The 18,358-nt window shown below is 40.8% G+C and overlaps 3 protein-coding genes across 3 annotated transcripts in view; 2 read left to right on the top strand and 1 right to left on the bottom strand.

Annotated features, from left to right (window-relative positions):
- The first annotated feature begins 1,893 nt into the window (after window positions 1–1,893).
- On the top strand, window positions 1,894–5,083 carry myl2a (myosin, light chain 2a, regulatory, cardiac, slow). The gene is made up of 7 exons (XM_044181404.1): window positions 1,894–2,047; window positions 2,767–2,859; window positions 3,446–3,521; window positions 3,744–3,848; window positions 3,968–4,046; window positions 4,260–4,308; window positions 4,556–5,083. Exons 1-7 carry the CDS (start codon window positions 2,045–2,047, stop codon window positions 4,658–4,660), a joined length of 510 nt encoding a protein of 169 aa, XP_044037339.1. The 5' UTR covers window positions 1,894–2,044; the 3' UTR covers window positions 4,661–5,083.
- A 1,900-nt stretch (window positions 5,084–6,983) lies between these two features.
- Window positions 6,984–10,853, bottom strand: LOC122868933 (outer dynein arm-docking complex subunit 1-like). The gene is made up of 10 exons (XM_044181394.1): window positions 10,695–10,853; window positions 10,457–10,573; window positions 9,623–9,745; window positions 8,685–8,866; window positions 8,385–8,569; window positions 8,001–8,212; window positions 7,842–7,916; window positions 7,517–7,679; window positions 7,315–7,416; window positions 6,984–7,164 (listed from the first exon to the last, which is right to left on the bottom strand). Exons 2-10 carry the CDS (start codon window positions 10,565–10,567, stop codon window positions 7,082–7,084), a joined length of 1,236 nt encoding a protein of 411 aa, XP_044037329.1. The 5' UTR covers window positions 10,568–10,573; window positions 10,695–10,853; the 3' UTR covers window positions 6,984–7,081.
- A 5,711-nt stretch (window positions 10,854–16,564) lies between these two features.
- Window positions 16,565–18,358, top strand: part of LOC122868863 (paxillin-like) — a 29,332-nt gene continuing 27,538 nt past the window's right edge. The window contains exon 1 of the mRNA XM_044181276.1: window positions 16,565–16,802. Within this exon, the coding sequence (XP_044037211.1) occupies window positions 16,790–16,802 (13 nt within the window). The 5' untranslated portion in view covers window positions 16,565–16,789. The remainder of the gene's footprint in view (window positions 16,803–18,358) is intronic.

The following is an 18,358-nucleotide window of genomic DNA, read 5'->3' as shown; positions in this document are numbered from 1 at the left end:
CTCTTCTAATTCTGACCTCTTTGTACACACTGCTCTGTGAGATGACACCACTGACATCTGCTGTTAGTTCATCAACAGCATTTTATTTGACAGGGAGTGGACTGGAGTGCAGGCGGGCTTTCAGCGCTTCTCTTTTTAGATCACCCACCCGAGGCCTCACCTCTTAACCCCGGCCCATTCAGCTCATTTCACAGACTGTCACTTTTCTTGACCCGGGAGCGACAAGTGATACTGGACGACTTGCATAGCACAATGTAAAGACGTGTTCAGTGTCAGCAGTGTCACACTTGAGTATGTCGCACCTTCTGCTGTTGACAACACTGAGCTTAGTTTCACGAGCTCTTTAAGGATAACACCAGTATAGTGTGCAAACTAGACCACAGACATCCTTTTGATGCCTTCCTTGTCCATGTCATCTCATTTTCCCTTTTATGAATTGAAAGAATCAATGTTTTCCCCGTGTTAATGTGTTTCATGGACAGAATGAGCAACTTGAGCCATGGTAGCGTTTTTCATCTACAGGCTCCAGTAGAGAAGACGCCAACTAAGGTGAGAAAGTTTCCAGTCAGACATTTCATTGGCATGAATGTGTCAGCAAGTGCATTTACCTCTCAAGAATAAATGAGGTCTCATAAATAGTGTGTACTGTGCATGCTGTGCCATACTGTGCTATGACATTATCAGGGAAAGGTAAGCCGGCGCCAATCATGTGAGAAATGTGACTAAGGTTGGTGGTAACACGGTCCTGACAGGTCAATGAATTACACTTAATGAGCTGGTGATTTCCACACACTCTCATCACGTCTTGTATCCAGTGAGGACAAGAAATGATTGGTACACAGATCGGCATATCAAATCAAAAGCTGACAAAGGTGTCGTTGGTGAAAGTAGGTAAATTCAAGCTCAAAATTCCAGTCCTTGAAGACAGGCTTTGACAGCTCAGGTTTTCACAACATTTGTGGGTCAAAGATAAAGATCTTTGTAATCCAGTTTTTCAAATAGACTGTTGGACTGGTAAAATGTGTTAACCTGTGAACTATATACAAAGTACAGTATATACTATATATACAATCTTCAATTGAGAAAAGAAAAAACAATTTCTTATTTTCCAAAACATTTATTCATTAATCCAATGATCCTTTTGAAGTTTTTACTCTATTTTAAAGAGATGTACAATGTATTTCACCTACATCAACACCAGTTACATCACATTGTCTAAGTTATATTTAATGCATTAGGTGGGGGCAGACTTGTCCTCATTTTCAGCATCCACCCAGCCTTAACATTACCTTGGACTTTTGGAAAGAAGTCCAGTTCAGACTGCATTTAATGTTGATTTACAATGGGACTGGATCATCCAATTCAATTTGAATGGTATAGTTATCTGTTTTAAAATCCCAAATTTTCAGATGGAGTCTGATCAGATTTCTGAAATTCTGTTCAAAAAAGTTTTAATAGGCTGCTCTGGGAAGTAGTTCAAAGGTCAAACAACTGGTCAGCTGGAGGAAAACTGCCTGATTTCTGTGACTGCGTGACTTTATTCCATCTGTCAACCTGGGTGGCAATAATGCCATTTTCTTATCATTTAGACAAAGTAAAAAAATAGACTGCAGTCTAGCAGTATTAATTATTTTTAAGTCTTTTGTCTTGGATTTATAACATCAGTTTCATTGAGTTAATATAATGGCTGTCTATAGTTTAGACAGTCAAGACAATGGTCTGTGGACAGAGGGCAGTTTAAAGTGATAAGTGCTTTAACCTTCAGTCTGCTCTTGATATTTTAAACCAGTTATTCCAATCTCTTTGTCCAATGTCAATCTTGACAACACAGGGTGAGTGGCTACTACAGAGGGGTGTGTGTTTTTTGGGAGCATGCAATACTGTATGTGCTGTATGAAGCATCATTTACCTGTCACTTCCTAAAGAGGACATAGTTTATAAATATCATCCAGTAGAGCTGAGTGTTGGGGCTACAAAAGGCTACCCACAATCTCCCCATTGTTCACTGGCATCATTGTAGGTCTGACCTCCCAGCTGCTCAGCCATGGTAAGTCACTGTGTGTGTGTGTGTGTGTGTGTGTGTGTGTGTGTGTGTGTGTGTGTGTGTGTGTGTGTGTGTGTGTGTGTGTGTGTGTGTGTTGCGTGTGTTTGCGCCCCGATTGATGGTGCAAGGACAGATATGGGATAGAATTTTTGGGCTTCATGGATGCTAACTGTATTTTGGACAGATGAGTGCAATAATTTAATACTCTCATCTGTATATTTATGTCATTTAAAACTATAGATATTTAATATTTCTCAATATAAATGCAACATTTTCTGTAATGAATGATTAGCATAATAAGATGAATTCCAAGTAAACATTAAAACATATTTGGATGGAAAGTATCATTGCAAGGGTTTCATTTTTACCAACTTTTCACCAGACATTGAATGTGTTGCCATGTACAGGCTACATTTAATGCATCCTAAATTACACATCGCATATTTTTCAAGAAAAAATAATCAGTGTTTGACTTGCTAAATGATACTGAAATGATAAATTGTTACTGCCTTCATATAGCTTAAATAGTCTAATTTTTGCAGGTTTTATGCAGTTTATGCACTTGTGTTATTGCCCAAAAGCAATTTTCCACATTTTATAAATTATATATTAATATTTTCTGTTATTAAGCTGTACAAGCCCTTTTATTTATGCTGTCTAACATGCTTTATCTTAACTAGCATGTGTCTGCCTCATCTTTCCTCCTTTCTTTGTGCCAAAAGGCCCCCAAGAAAGCCAAGAAGAGGTCAGCAGAGGGAGCCAACTCCAATGTGTTCTCCATGTTTGAGCAGGCTCAGATCCAGGAATTTAAAGAGGTGAAAGCTGCGTAACCGAGTTTTATTTCACTGATTTACATTTGGCTGAGAATGACATGAGAATTATGGAAAAGTTGGATGAATATGCATGTTAGCTTACTGTGTCCAGTATTATGATCCAAGCGTTTCGGTCTTAAAAATACACAGCAACACATACAGAGGTCTCTATTTCTTCTTCCCTCTATGTCCTCCTCTGTCTTTCCACTTCCATTGTTCATCGTTGTAGTATGTCCACCTGTCTATTTTCCTGCCCCTGGCTTGGCAGCAGTGAGGCTTGTGGTATGCTGGTATGAGGGTCACTGGTGCTCAGACATCCAGACTGTGTCATCAGTGATTAGGCTGCAGATAAACTGGTGGGCATGCCCTGGATGCCAGGCTAAACCTCGGAGGGCTTGCAGGTTATAAATACTTAACGCTGTTCACCTACAAAGATGGCACACAAAATATTCAAGGAAAGAAAGAGAATCTAAAACTGTGTGTGAGAGATGCTGATAGCATGTGGCTGCAATCTGTTTGCAGCTATCACTTTTCAAAGCAGAGAGACTCATTTATGTGTACTGTACCTTCTCTTGTGCACTGACCTCAGGCCTTCACTATCATGGACCAGAACAGAGACGGTTTCATCGACAAGAATGATCTGAGGGACACTTTTGCTGCTCTAGGTATGTTGACATTCAGTCTTACAAAATGCTGCGAGTTGATTAGTTTTTATTGCTTTCAGTGTGGTAGCAGATAAAAGGCCATAGTCTTTGAGAAGTAATCATGAGATAAAGCAAAATAGATCGTAGATCAACAACACTCAAGGTCCATATTTCTCTGTGTGCAGCAACTGAGTCTGCTTAAACTACTTGTCGTATGTTCATGTCGAATGTTTGGTGCCATAGGACGTCTCAATGTGAAACAGGAAGAGATTGATGAGATGCTCAAAGAGGCTCCTGGCCCAATCAATTTTACCGTCTTTCTCACCATGTTCGGTGAGAAGCTGAAAGGTAAGGACACACAGACTAAAGATGAAAATTTAATCACAAAAGCTAAACCCAAATCACGGAAGTAGAGTATTGATTTAAATATGTCTGGAGAAATGTACTGACTGTTTTAATGTATCTAGGTGCTGATCCAGAGGAGACCATCCTCAACGCGTTTAAAGTCTTTGACCCTGAGGGGAAAGGTGTGCTGAGGAAGGACTAGTAAGCGGCTTAACACACTCCACTCCCCGCACCACGACAATTTGCAATGTGTTACATAAGCTTTCACTCACCGGTTATGACTGCATCTGAGTATGACTGCAATCATTCATCCCAGTACAACACGTAAAGCCATTATGACTTGCACATTTCCTGCTGGTGTGAACACAGGCCTCATCATCTCATACAGTGTTTTTTTCTCTTTTTCCTGTTCAGTGTGACACAGATGCTAACAACACAAGCAGACCGTTTCTCCCCTGAAGAGGTACATTGTAGTCCTTTTACACTAATTATCATAATATTATTATTTCAGATTGCTGTGTGTGTGTGGGTGAGTCCAAAAACGTCATTGTGACGAACGTCTACATCCACGTCAGAAACATTTACGTACAAAAAAAAAATCTCAGTGGCTCATCATCACACCTTTTCATGCACACTTAGCTATGTGTTATCTTTGTGAAGGGCTAAAGCTCTGATAAAAGTGATGGTAATATCTGTTTTTTGGTGGTTAGATGGAGCAGATGTTCGCTGCCTTCCCCCCAGATGTGGCAGGGAACCTGGACTACAATAACCTGGTTCACATCATTACCCATGGAGAGGAAAAGGACCAGGAGTAAACCTTTTTGTCAACATGTTCATCAAATAGAAAGTCCGTCTTTTGCCCGTACATGACGAACTTGAAACTGGCCCACTGCCCTTGAAGGAGATATGGACTGTGGTGTATTTACACATCTTAATGTTGGCTGCATTGTCTCCGTACAGTACTCACTCAAGAGCACAAGAGGATCAAGACAAAATTTTGTCTTCTGGGTCCCAAAAACAGGCAACTGACAGCAACAACAGCATCAACATAGTGAGCTGTCTTGTTCCCTTTCTGCTTTATCCACAGTACAATATGTTCCCACATTCACTTGAGACTAATTGAATTGTTTTTCCTTATCATTTTGTACACTCCAACCACTTGCCTATATTTTTCATAGAAAATATCAATTTGTTAGGTCTGTACATGTTCGTCTAATAAAAAGTTTTCAAAGACAGTAGCCTAGCTTCTTTCTCATTCTGATTTTTCAAACATTGTATCAAGACAATGAGGAAAAAACAGTATAAACAGTATAGAGACTATGCAAAAGAGGTTATATTCCTGTGAGTGGTGGTCATATGTTTATAGGATCATCAGATCACTGCTTGAACACATGGCTATAACAGCTAGTCTTTAAATTCCATGTTAGGTAGTGAATGTGTGAAAAGCGGATGTGTGGTCGGTGGTCCTCTGAAATCCCCAAGAGATTAATCCAAAACATGCGCGTGGTGTTGTTCGTGTGCGTGCCTGTGTGTATTTGCTTGCATATGCATGTGCAAAGTAGGATATGTGTGTATTGTGTGTGTGCATTAAAATGTTTGGCTACTGAAACAGTGGACCATAGTGAGACAAAGCCCTGTTGTTATTTACCCCACTTGCAAGACCTTGGCAGGGTGATGTGTGTGTGTGTGTAAGGGGGCAGGCATGTAGGGAGTGGTGAGGGATAAGTGCTTGGATCAACTCGGACATTTGAGCTCACATCATGCGTCCTGTTTTAACAGTCTCCGGGAACAGACTGTCATTGAAGGAGGGGAAGAAATTCAGGGGAGAAATAGCACATTGACCCTTTGACTGTAGCTGTACCTGCTAGCAAAGATGACCGTTATCTTAAAGCTGCACTAATCAACATTTTTTTAAATCAACAGTGGATGAAATAACTATGTGTAATGTGAAAGAGATCATTTGTAGTGACAAACCCACAGAGAATTATCACCCAAAATTGCAGTTCCTCTCAGCTCTATGAAAGCGTTTTAGCTCATTGTTTTGGTTTTACGGCCCACAAAGTTTGCTCTCGTTTCCAGCAGCAACAGGCATTTGTTTTCAGCCAACAAAACTCTGATAAACACACTGTACATTACAAGTCCAGCAGACAGGAGTTGGTGGAGAGTTAGACAAAGCTAAAAGGTGAGTGAATATTGGACCTACATTCATCAGGTGGCCAGACACATGACTCCAAATGAATGCTAATGTTGCTCCATATCTGCTGGATGTGTTTGCTGACATCCAGCCATCCGTTTTCTTCTGCTTATCGGGGGCCGGGTCGAGCAGCAGGCTAAGCAAGGTAGTCCAGATGTTCCTCTCCCTAGCAAAAGTTTCCAGCTCCTCCTGAGGGATCCCGAGGCATTCCCAATTCCCAAGCCAGATGAGATACATATTATATTATCTCTCTAGAGTGTTCTGGGTCTACTCCGAGGTCTTCTACCAGTTGGATGTGCCATCTAAAGGAAGGCGCCCAGGAGGCATCCTGATCAGATGCCCGGACCACCTCAACTGGCTCCTTTCGAGCCGGCTCAGCTCCCTCTTCACCACAACGGTCTGATACAATGCCCACATTACTGCTGATGCCGCACCAATCCACCTGTCCATCTCACGCTCCATTTTACCAAGCCCCATGGGTCAAGGCCCGGCCACCAGACGCTCACAAGTGAGCTTCTCTCCCATGTCTGGCTCCAGGTGGGGCCCCCGGTTTGCAGCTCCTTCAAGGGCGATTCATATAGGGTCTATGAATCGCTGTACAACACAGCTCCGAGGGTCACAGAGACATGCAAACCCCTCCACCACGTTAAGGTGGAGGGGCGATTTGTTTGCTAGCACATCAGCCATAACAACTTTAAAAACTGCTAATATGCTAGGTGCTGTGTTTTCAGCTTGCTATGGAATTCTTCCACCACCAAGTGGCCAAAAGAAAACAACAATGCAGCTTTAATATTGATGTTCTCACATGTCAGATGCAACACAGGTTGTCTCAGTATGACCTTTGTAATTAGAATTGATCTTTTATCTTTAATATAAAAACTATGGATGTAATTCTGAATAAAGAAATTACTGTATTATATGCTACATGCAACAAAGAACCAGGGTATGATACTGTCATGTGTTGTTTATTGCCATCAGAAGTGTGTAAGAGGCTGTACTGCAGTGAAAAGAGGAAGGATGTTATCCACCAGTTACTGTCTGATCAGGCAGACTTGAGTGAGCGTGAAGAAGTGAGTGAGCGTGAAGAAGACCTGCTACGCTCTGTTTCCACAACTGCCTCACATTCTGTAGCAAATACACATACAGTGTACAGTTTATGCTTGAAAAAGTTTATATAAAAATGGCTATATTAGTTTTGGTCATGAAGACTATCACACTTAGCTTTTCTGAAGTCTTATCATACGGTTTCAGGATTAAAGGTTAGGTGTTTGATACCTGGTAGCAACTCAGAGTTGGCCAAGAGCAGGTTCTCCATATGCTTGTCTTCCACGTTGTTGGCCTGGATCAGCATGTTATTAATACTCTCCTCAAGGATATCTGAAGTAGAGAGAAGGTGACAACAGGGGTGTTAAAATGTGAAAAAAAAAGTATATTCAGGGCTAGGTTTAGGAGGTTAAGAGTTCTCTATTCCACCCACTAGTAAAGTGTGTGATGTTGTCAAAAGTGACAATGACTGCTTCTTGCATTATCTCGTCTAATAGGACATTCATGGCAGTCTTCAGCTGGTCCAGAGTCCTCTGAACCACAGTGCACTGCTTTTCCAGGGAGTCAGCCAGACAGCTATACTTCTCCAACTCATACTACAGCACAGAAAGACACAGGAAAAGAAAAATACTGCAGCATTATCTGGTTTTTGCTGCAACAGGAAATAAATCAAGACCCAGTAATATTTACAGTATGTTTGAAACTATGAAATGGTCTATATACTGTATTATCTGCATAGATCAGACATTGAGGCTCACCTCTAGCTCCTTAAACTGACTCTTACTCTGCTCATCATGTCCTTTGTTCTCTTGCTCCAGGAACAGGATATCACTCTGAAGGAGAAACACATGCATATGAATAAAACTTACACTACGTTAAACTATGTCTGTAAGCATGTTGACATGATATGCACATGCCTTCATCTTGTCTGTACAGTTCTTCAAAATCTTCCTTCTGTTGTGCAGCTCGTTGATGTAGTTGATATGAGCAAAATTCTTCTGTTCATTCTGAATAAACATGTGGCCTATCTGACGGAGGTCTCTCTCTCGGGTAACCTCCACTAGCGTACTGTGTCCCTGCATGTAGATCTCCAGCTTCTTAACTCCACTCTGATATTGCTGCTGTTTCTCTGTACCAACGAAATAAAGTTTACATACTATTAACAAGTCAGATTATGTCTAAAAAACTTGAAATGATTTCTGCTAGGGGTAAAGATGGAGACCAAGACTGTTTAAACCTAGATTAAGATGCTATTCTCTGATGTGCACTGATTATACACGATTCCTTATGGAATATTATACTTCTCTTCTTGGAGTCTTCATTGTCTTCCAAAGGAATAATTTCCTGGAGCTTCGTCTCCATGAAAGTGTGTAGTTTAGTGTTATGATTGATGAGAGTCTTGAGCTGCATCTGTCTCCTGTTGAACTGAACTCTCTCCGCCTCGATCTGCTCCCTCGCCTCCAGCATTCGGGACTCAGCCTCTAATCTGTAGCACAACACAACATAAACACAGATCAAATATCTCGGCTCAACCCTACCAATACTCCCCCCACCACCACCACCCCCAAGTTTTACACATGCACACAAACATTTGAATTTACCTCTGGTTGAAAGCAAGGGTGAACCTCTCCTCCAGTTTCTCCATGATGTTTTGCTGTGTAGCCAACTGTCTGTTAAATTTCTCTTCAATATTGCACCCTATGCCTTTCTGTTGCAGCAGGTGAGAAATGTCTTTACGGTAATCCATGTTACCGCACAGCAACTCATCAAACTTTATAGTGTTCTATAGCAGACGAGGGAAGAATTAGAGTTAAGGTCAAAATCTGGGACTATTTGTATATTTGATCATTTAAATACTGCGTAAAAGTTGGGGTGAGCATTTTATGGCAAATTATGGACTTATTATGGAAGTTCTTGTTTAGGGGCTTAGACTGTGATGAGGGGCATCAGTTTAAAATTAGGGCTTGTAATAAAGGAATAGTTTGACTTTTTGGTGGGAATATGCTTATTCTCTTTTCCAAGTGTTAGATAAAAAGATTGATACCCCTCCAATATCTGTTCATTAAATATAAGGCTACAGCCTGTTAGCTTGCTTCGCACAAAGACTGAAAACATGTGGAAATCAGCTAGCCTGACTCAGTTCGAAGATAACAAATCCACCTACTGTACTAGAACCCATAACTCACTAACACTCTGGCTGTTTTACAGGAGTTGCTGGACTATTTCTCGGCCGGGTGCAGTGACTTCCTGGGGTCTTCTCCAGCACATAACTCCACGTGCTTTCAGTCTTTATGCTAAGCTAAGCTAATCGTCTCTTGGTTGTAGCTTCACATTTAACAGACAGACGCGAGACTGGTATCAATATTCTTATCTAACTCTCAGCAAGAAAGCAAGTAAGTGTGTTTCCCAAAATGGCGATTTATTCCTTGAAGGTACTGATCAATTGGGATGGGACTTGAACAAAGCTGACACTGTAACATGAAGGTGTGTACTAAGCAAAGTCAGGATTAAGATTATGTCATTTTATTAGCATTAGTACCTGGTTGAGTTTGTTTTCTATGATGCTGATATGTTTCCTGTGGCGTCGGTGTTTCCCTTGCTGTTTCAGGATGCCACCTGGGACTGTTAACTTCTCTTGAATCCTGCTCTCAGCTACAGTTATCTGGAGCCACACAGGAAATAAGACACAAAACATACAATGCACTCTGTAACTATACAGACAGTGAGACATTTTCTTGTTCGTTGGCTGTAGCACATTGGCTTTCAAATGAAACATTGAAAGTACTGTAGCCCTTTCAGTACATAGTCCCCTCCGATTTTTGAACATTGCAGCACTACAATGGGGCTACAACTCCTACTCTACGATTCCTACACTGTTCACCAAATATGTGTGTAAATATACTCAAATTAAAGTCAACTCTTTAACTTGACTGTTATTATTTCATTTCCAATCCAGTGTGCTGTTAACTAAGTGAATAATAACATAGAAAAATTTTGTTGAACGCTAAAATCAGCTACTGTACATATCTGACCATACTGTATCTGATGACAATAGTATGTAACTCTTTATAAAACATACTAGTACACAACATACTACTACTTCTACTGCGTCCCCTATTACTGGTGTCACTACTTCTGCCGATACTACTATTACTGTGACTTCATATGCATATCATATATCATAAACTGCATTATATCATATCTCAACAAAAACAGAATTACAAATAATCTCAACTGCAACAGGAATAATGATAAACTCAGTTAAAACAATTGGTTAAAAGTGAAACACACACTAAAAATCCCTTTGATCTTTAGGCAAGACTTTTCAGTGGCCCAACTTTCAGAGTACAGTATATGTTGGTCTAGTAGTTACCTTCCTGTGCAGAGAGACTAAGTGTCCCTTCTGCTGGCTGATGAGCTTCTTATATTGGTCATTTTCCTCCTGTAGGTTGATGTATTGCTCCTTTAAAATATCTGTTGCCATTTTGATCTAAAGACAAGAGTCAGTGTAACGTTAGTGATTAGTTGGTTATTCCACACATAAGTAGCATTAGTTTGGCAAATAACTATAAAAAGTTTTGGCGTTAACATATCAAAGGATAATGACCTACCTGCCAATGGAGTAAAATCCCAATTAAATCTAGTTGGGAGGAAATGTCACTTAGAGGAGAAATATTTGTGTAGATTGATCTTCATTGTCCTGTAGTGCTGAAACTGTAGGCTGCAGCATTTCTCAGTTTCAAACATAAACATTCTAAAAGAGTCTGCGTTTATTTACTGTTAAAGTGCCAGGGTCACATGAGTAATAATATTAACATTATAAAGCATATTGTGGAATAACAATCGTATATCATAAAATTTACAAGATCATGTTGGAACTGAAAGTAAAAATAGAGCTGAACATTTCTGAAACATACAGGCCCCGAAATAAAACATGAAAAAGCGAAAATAACATTTTTTATCGAAAAGAACAGCATCAGTAGTAATGAGTGGTAACTCACTGAATCTGAATGTCTGTATAAGTTTGTACATGAATACCCTCTGGTGGCCATTGAGGAAAATGAAAGATGAAATAAATCAAATGGGCATCCATCCACAGTATCCACAACATGCCCTTTTGAAAAATAAAATCTACAGGCCTAAAGAAATCTTAAATCTCAAGTAATTCCTTAAAAGCAAACCTATAAATTATCATGCAGCAAGATAAAAATGATAGCTTCCACAGAAATCTTGTTGAGATGACATAAAATACATAAAAAACCAATGTAAAGCTGCAAGGTCACTATAATCTCACTGCTCCAGTGAGTGCACCACACACTGTAACTCCCTGTAGGAGTATTATAGGAATATTACACCAATCATCGATCAGGGGAAGCATTTTACAGTTTGCTGAGGTTGCAATTAACGCTCTCTCACAGACGTTTATATTGAGATTTTACACGGTTCTTAAGTGGCATTTAGTCCATTGAGAAATAATGGATGAATTTTCTGTGAGAACAGTCGATTTGTGCTGAGTATGTGTTCAGAGAGGGCCGACTTTAGCTGTGACGAAAATGGGTAAGGCGTCAGTTCTCTCCTCATTAGTGTTAGTGTAGTATCTGTATTTAGCCTGCTTGCATTGTATTGTGCATGTGTGTAAAAGCTTTTCATTTCTACTAAACTCAGAGTATTCTTTTCTATTATGTTGTTTTTACTCACCTTTTATTTTATCAAAACAACAAAACTGTCCCTTCATATTTCAATGTACACCGGCCCATTTTAAGGCCAGTTAACTTTCTGATATGCTTTAAACAGACTATCTTTAAACTCACAGAGCCTATACAGTATGTTGGACAGACATATCCAATCCATCAGGTCAAACTCAGTTGGCACATAACATAATATTCATATGGGTTCAGAGATTAAGTTACTTCATTTGGAGACATCGCAGCTTTACGTAGTTGGGAATGGTCTGGGAAGTCAGTTTGTACCACCAAATGTCTAAAGTTACACTCGGCCCTCCAGCATTTTCCTTCTCATATCCCAAATCCAAGGACCCAATTTTCCGGAAGTTCTTTTACAAAAAGCCCCAGAAGCTCTGTGGCTATGTACGCTGGTCGTGAATTATTGAGGAATTACGCTTGATAACCTCAGGGGGGAAAAAAACATGTTTTGTGATTGAAATGTTTACTTCATAAACCATCAGAGTATTAATTGTATCAGTGTTATCAGCCTCCTGTTTATGTTATTCTAGGCCTTCTGTTGTCATGTCTTACTTCTGTCACCAGGCAAATTATTGTAATCATTTTCTAATTTTTATCTCTGTTTGGTAAAGTTTGTTGGAAAGTTGGACAATGGGCCAAGAGAGACCTGATTACTTTTTGGTGTAGCTAGTGCGACCATGTGGCCATTTACAAAGCATGTTACATTTTTGCTTGTTCCTTCTGAACCGTGAGAGTAAAAGAAAATTTCTTTTTTCTCTGGATTCCCTGATTCAAGCTATTAGCCTAAACTATTTAGATTTTTTTGCACATGCTCCTCCTATAGTAAAGTTATAGTTGTTTATCCTTAAATACATTTAAATAAGTTTAGTCAACATGGCAAGAAAAGACTGCAGAGCAAGCAAGGTACACATTTATGTCACCACATATCACTCCAAGTTCTTTCATTTGTCCATATTTTGTCTAAAGCTTTAGCAAACACAAATCAATCAGTTCAAGTTACAAACTGATTTAATGAGAGTGATTAGATTCATTTTGATGCTAACTCTTCCTCACATCTAGTGTGCCTTAGTGCCTTAGAGTTAGTTATTGAAACACAGTTCTATGCTGTATTCTTTCATTGCTGTTATCAGGGATATACATTGGTGATTAATTAATGTGTTATGAGGGTGCGAGTCTAAATGCTTTCGACTCAAGCTTTTTACATAAAACATCTGAGCAGGTGCTTGCTTCTGAATAACGGTCCCTGAGCTGGTGAATGTTTTTGATCCCAGTCTGTCACTGCCAAACATACAAGAATGTTGTAAAGAGGGTTGTACAAGTGAAATCTTTGATCTCACAGATAATTGATGACTGATTAACGAATAATATCTGCACACACATGAATTATTTTGATTATGCTTTATTTTTTTATTAATTAGATTTTTTTTAATGATTTTATTATTATGTATTTTTTCTTTTTCACCTATTTGCCCCTAATCTAAAGTCCTTGTCGCTGCTAAATATTACTGTTGTCCTATGGAGGGCAGCTGCTTCTTCTTACCTGCCAGCGATGAGCTTCACCAGGAGGGTGTAACACACTGAAAATTCACGCCAGGGCCAATTAGTAGGAGGTGCTAGTGCAGTGACAAGGACCAGACACCCCCCTCAAGCGGGCGAGGAACAACTCCCAGACTCTGTTTACAAGGAAACTGGAAGAAACCTCGGGAAAGACCACACAAGAGGGAAGCCCCTTTCCTGGGCTGGATGGTGTCTGCAGGACTAGCCCCCCCACTCTTACCTTCTACGTCGTGCAGGACTTCAGGAACCTCTCCCATAACGTCGGCCTCCTCTGGGTCTCCTCTCTGGCTTGCACCCCTGACTCCACATGCTCCAGTGTCTCCCTAGAAAAGTAACGCCTCCTCCATCCCGGGTTGAAGAGCCTGACAACCCTTCGCCGCATCGAAAGCCTATCGGGTTCACTCCCCAAGTCCTGCTCCTCCCTGAAACTTGAGCCCTCCACATTCTTCAGCTGCTCCTCAAGCACCCTTACCCTTTTACAAAGAACATTCACCTCCTCTTTAAGCTCCTCCACAAGCAGCTCATCAAAGCTATGAACTGCTTCCGCCTCTTCCAGCTCTGCTCGAAGTGCATCCTCCCTTGTGTGAGCCCTGACCCTCTCCACATTGATATCACTCAGCTGTTTTTCCTTTTGGAGGGATGTCTGAAGCTCCAGCACTTCTCTTTGAAGAGCCTCGTTGACTTGCATGGCCACTTTTTCCTTGTCCTCGACCTCACACTTCTGTTTTGTCAGGATTGTGATCTCCCAGCATAAGGTCTCTTTCTCTTTGTCCAAAGCCATAAGGTTCATCTTTGCCTCCTTGGCGATCGCGTCCTTCACTCGCAGGGCCTGTCTCTCCTTCTCCTTAACCTCACAGTTCTCTTTTGTGAGGATGGTGATCTCCTGCTGCAATTTCTTCTTCTCTGCCTCCCAGGCCTCCTTCTCTTGCAGAAGGAGTTTGTTGACGTCTTCCATGTCTTGGCATACACTCAAGGTCTGGGTTTCCTTCTTATCTGTTTTAGGGATCCTCAACTTATCGTCACTCTTTTTCAGAGTCCTTGTATTCTCCTCCAAGGTTTCCCTTCCCCCCCAGAACTTGCGATTCTGCAAGTACCAGTCAGTAGACTCTCTGGCCATTTCAGAGACACTGCTGGTGGCCTGTGTCTTCGGGCTGATCAGGTCACTGATTTTTTTCTGAAGACTCTCTATGTCTCCAGACAGGTTGTCATTTGTTATGCGAAGGGCCTTGTTTTTCTGGATGAGGACCTCGTTGGCCTGGTGGAAGGATTCACAATCATCAGGGGTGGTGGTTTGCTCCTGGGAATCTGTCTCATCAGTCTCTGTTGTTTCAGGGACACTGCTGTTGTCCTTTGTGTCCTGGCCCATCAGATCCTTCATCCTCTTCTGCAAAGCCTCCTTTTCTGTGGTTAGGTTTTTCTTTTTCATATGGAGGGCCTTGTTTTTACGGAGCAGGACCACATTGGTTTGGTGAAGGGATTCGAAATCTTCGAGGGCTCTGGTATTCTCCTTGAATTCCATTTTCTAATTGTTATTGAGATGGTTTTGTAACAAACACTGTCAGTTAGTCTTCTTCTTCTTCAAGTTATTCTTCGTGCTTTCGCTGTCCAAAACCTGCTGCAAATGCTTCAGTTATGGGCATGCACAAGATTTATATACCTGTTATACCTATTTACCTGAACTATGACGTATCAAAGTCTCTTTTTGTCACAAATGGAATGTTGGAGCTGCGCCAAAACACCAAAGCTGCGTCATGTTTGCCTTTGAATAAGGAAGTATGTTCTAGAACTGTTTCTTGTTCTTCTGTTGTAGAACATCCTGAATCCCGTTGCTATGGTGAACGCCGTCACGCTTCACGTTGGCAAGCCTGTGTGGAAAAAACCGCTAATCACAAATCACAGCAGCGAAAGACAAAGCGTGGGAAAAATTGTCGACCGAGTCCTATAATAATAGAAATATAACTGTTTCAACAGCATTAACTGCGTTATGTCACCATGTAGTAGATTTAGTTACTGAAACCTCACAAGGGGTAGGTTTATCATCATATTGCATTATTTAAAGGAAATAAAGACCTAGTAAATTCAAATTCAAATGAATTTTGTCTTTATTTGATGACTGTTGGAGGTGGTTGTGGGTTATTAGGAGAAATGGGTTTTTTTTGTATAGATTTTGTCTCAGTGGTCCACGATAATGACCACCGGGTTTTCTAGGATGGACTTTCTCAATTATTCTTCAATCTATTGTTTGGCTGGGTGTTGCTGTTCTAATTGCAACAAACACTATCAACAAGCACAGGCTACCATTATAATGTCGCATGACCTTTCTGGTGCGACCCTGAGCATAAGCAGGCACTGGAACTGGGCCTTGGATCATCTCAGTCCAGGCTCTAGTCCTGCAGTGGGTCGGGTTATAACTCAGAGGTCAGTTGTCATCAGAGAGGGCTGGCAATACTCTGTCATCGAGTAGATAATCAGATAAGAATACTGTTGTTTTTTTATTACTTGGAACATTGTCTGTACATTATTTTACTACCATGTGCAAATCAATAGCTTAGTGTAGACTCATGATACATTTGTGTGAACAGAGCCTGTCCACTTAGCTTGAACTTGATGTGTGTTGCATCACATTATCTTGGAGTAATAATAATAAGCTGCAACAAGATAAGATAATGATAATGATGCCCCGGAGGGAATTGACAAATTACAGGCTAAGATGTAAGAAAACAGAAAAGGAACTAATTGAATGAAATAAATAAAATATAATATAATAAAAAATGTATTTATTTGAAAGCTCTATACGTTATGTACACATACATATACTTTACAATACAATTCCTTAGACTATAAAAATGAATTGTGCAAAAAATTGTGCGAATATATATAATATGTGAGGAAATAACGAATCCAGTGGTGCAACTCTGTAATCGTGATTAAGGTAGTATAATGATTTGAAACAGTGTGTTGTGAAGTTGAAAAAAGATTAGAAGGCAACAGTCTACTATTTACCTGAACATTAATGCTGTAATGAGGATGTTCACATCTAGTCTCTTTTATTTATATGATGGAGCTGCAGACAACCACACTATTAAATGAAATAGACTGTAATACATGGGCTACTGTTGTCTTAAGTCTCTTCAGTACCACTCTCTGTCGCTAGATGTCGCTGGTCCCTGTGTGTAGGGGCTGGCGGGCAGGCAGGGGGCAGGCAGGGGGCTGGATGTGAACTGTTGGAGACTCGAGGGGGGCAGCAGGGGTTGTGTGTGTTAGTGAGTGTGTCCGAGGCTCGTCGAGTAGCAGGGGGGAACTTGAAAACTTCACTGCGTTCACCGAGGGAGATCTGGGATCGGAGATTCGGCGATTGGGAGCTGAATCGGCTTTATACAGTCCAGCTGTGATCGACAGAGGAGGACCCGGTCCGGTTCTCAGCATTGGAACGATTTCCGGCCAACATGGATGATTTAGGTAAGTTTGCTCGCCGTGAACGCAATATTTACACAGCGCGCGCGTGTGTGTGTGTGTGTACTGTTAGCGCAAACACATAATGCCGGCGTTAGATGTATAGTTAACCAAACGAAGGTTTTCAAGAAGGTTGTTGATTATAGTTGTCTATTTGTGTCAGAAATGTATATATTGTCGAGGTAGGTTAAGTTATACAGGTTCAGCTGAGCTCAGCGCGAGGTTACATGCCCAGAAAGGCCCCGCGTGCCGGCATAAGGAAGCACTGGAACCAGGCTCATTGCGATAATTAGCCTGATTAACACGTGTATTAGCTGATATTTGTAAAGTAAAACCTGTGTTTGAGAGGATATAGTGCTCTGGCCGGTGCATTGGCAGTGTTTGTGGGCGAGTTAACGTTATTCCTCTCACAATTTCTCCACACCAGTTAACATGGCATGACAGGCTGCTGCAGGGCTCCTCTTAACTTTTTCATGCTCCAAACTAGCAGAAATATATAAATTAGACCACAGGTCATTTGACATTTGATGAGACACTGGCCTATTGAGTCCCTCCTGGTGATTGTCAGGATTACATAACTGCCACTACCACAGGTGGGAAGGCAACAGTGGCTTCTCTGAATAAAACCATTGAGAGAGTTATTCCATTCGTTGAATGATCAGAACCTCTGTAGCCCATTTAAAGCCCCTTGCAACTAATTTTCAGTTGATTGTCACATCAGTGCTGCACACATTCAGTAGCAGATGTATTCTGGAGAGCTGTGCTGTCCTTCTGCCTATAAAGATGAGCTTAACTCAGTGAATTATGGCACACTTGGTGACAGCAGAAAATGTAATGCCTGAGGGCAGGTGGTGGTGAAAGGGAGGGTGTCTAGAGCTCAGCACAATGCTCTTGATGCACACAATATCCTGGTTCTCCAGATCGCGTCTCAGTTCCTTTGCTATTATTTTAGTAGTTTAAAATTCTTGCAATGAGCCAAACACTCTTTTTCTTGTGCATGTAGTTGTTATAACAAGACTACTGCAAACCTTGTGGGATCTTTCACAAGTTTTTGTCAAATTGTGTAGAATAATTTACATAAGCATAACTATGCAGACCCCTTTCAGTGATGTAAAAGTGTGCAGCATAATTAAAAACAGAAGGAAACCTCTGAAGTAATGCAGCTTGCACAGTGTTCATTTGTGTTCATTTATAAGCACTGACTATAGAGTTTGTGTTTACAAGGCTTTGAGTTTTACCCTGGCAACTGCAAGGTTAAGTTTAGCAGGACATCTGTGAAATGCATTAGATGAATTGGATGCTAAAAAAACACCTGAATGCCTTCGTAAAGTCAAAGATGATAAATGTTTTGTAAAAGCCATCCAAAGGTATTACTTGCAGGTGGACTTTCTATCAGATCAGTATGTAAACATGTCATTCCCATTCCAGGCAGGACAAGACTATTCAGACTGTCTCTGTTTTGCATTTTTACGTTACGCAATAAAAAGCTATTTGAGTACAGCAGAACACCTGAATATATCTAATTTGGGCCAAAACCCAGTTATCTGGTTGACATCTAGATG

The sequence above is a fragment of the Siniperca chuatsi genome, linkage group LG2 (assembly GCF_020085105.1).
Source record: "Siniperca chuatsi isolate FFG_IHB_CAS linkage group LG2, ASM2008510v1, whole genome shotgun sequence".
NCBI lineage: Eukaryota > Metazoa > Chordata > Actinopteri > Centrarchiformes > Sinipercidae > Siniperca > Siniperca chuatsi.
This window is presented reverse-complemented; position numbering and strand designations above follow the sequence as displayed.

Excerpts from the sequence above, each read along its gene's own strand:
- myl2a (XM_044181404.1), top strand. Across the intron at positions 4,047-4,259 it reads GGTGTGCTGAGGAAGGACTA|TGTGACACAGATGCTAACAA; the intron begins GTAAGCGGCTTA and ends TTTCCTGTTCAG. Across the intron at positions 4,309-4,555 it reads ACCGTTTCTCCCCTGAAGAG|ATGGAGCAGATGTTCGCTGC; the intron begins GTACATTGTAGT and ends TTTGGTGGTTAG.
- LOC122868933 (XM_044181394.1), bottom strand. The coding sequence starts at position 10,567 with ATGGCAACAGATATTTTAAAGGAGCAATACATCAACCTACAGGAGGAA. Across the intron at positions 8,570-8,684 it reads ACCCTTGCTTTCAACCAGAG|ATTAGAGGCTGAGTCCCGAA; the intron begins GTAAATTCAAAT and ends GTTGTGCTACAG. Across the intron at positions 7,680-7,841 it reads GTCAGTTTAAGGAGCTAGAG|TATGAGTTGGAGAAGTATAG; the intron begins GTGAGCCTCAAT and ends TCTGTGCTGTAG.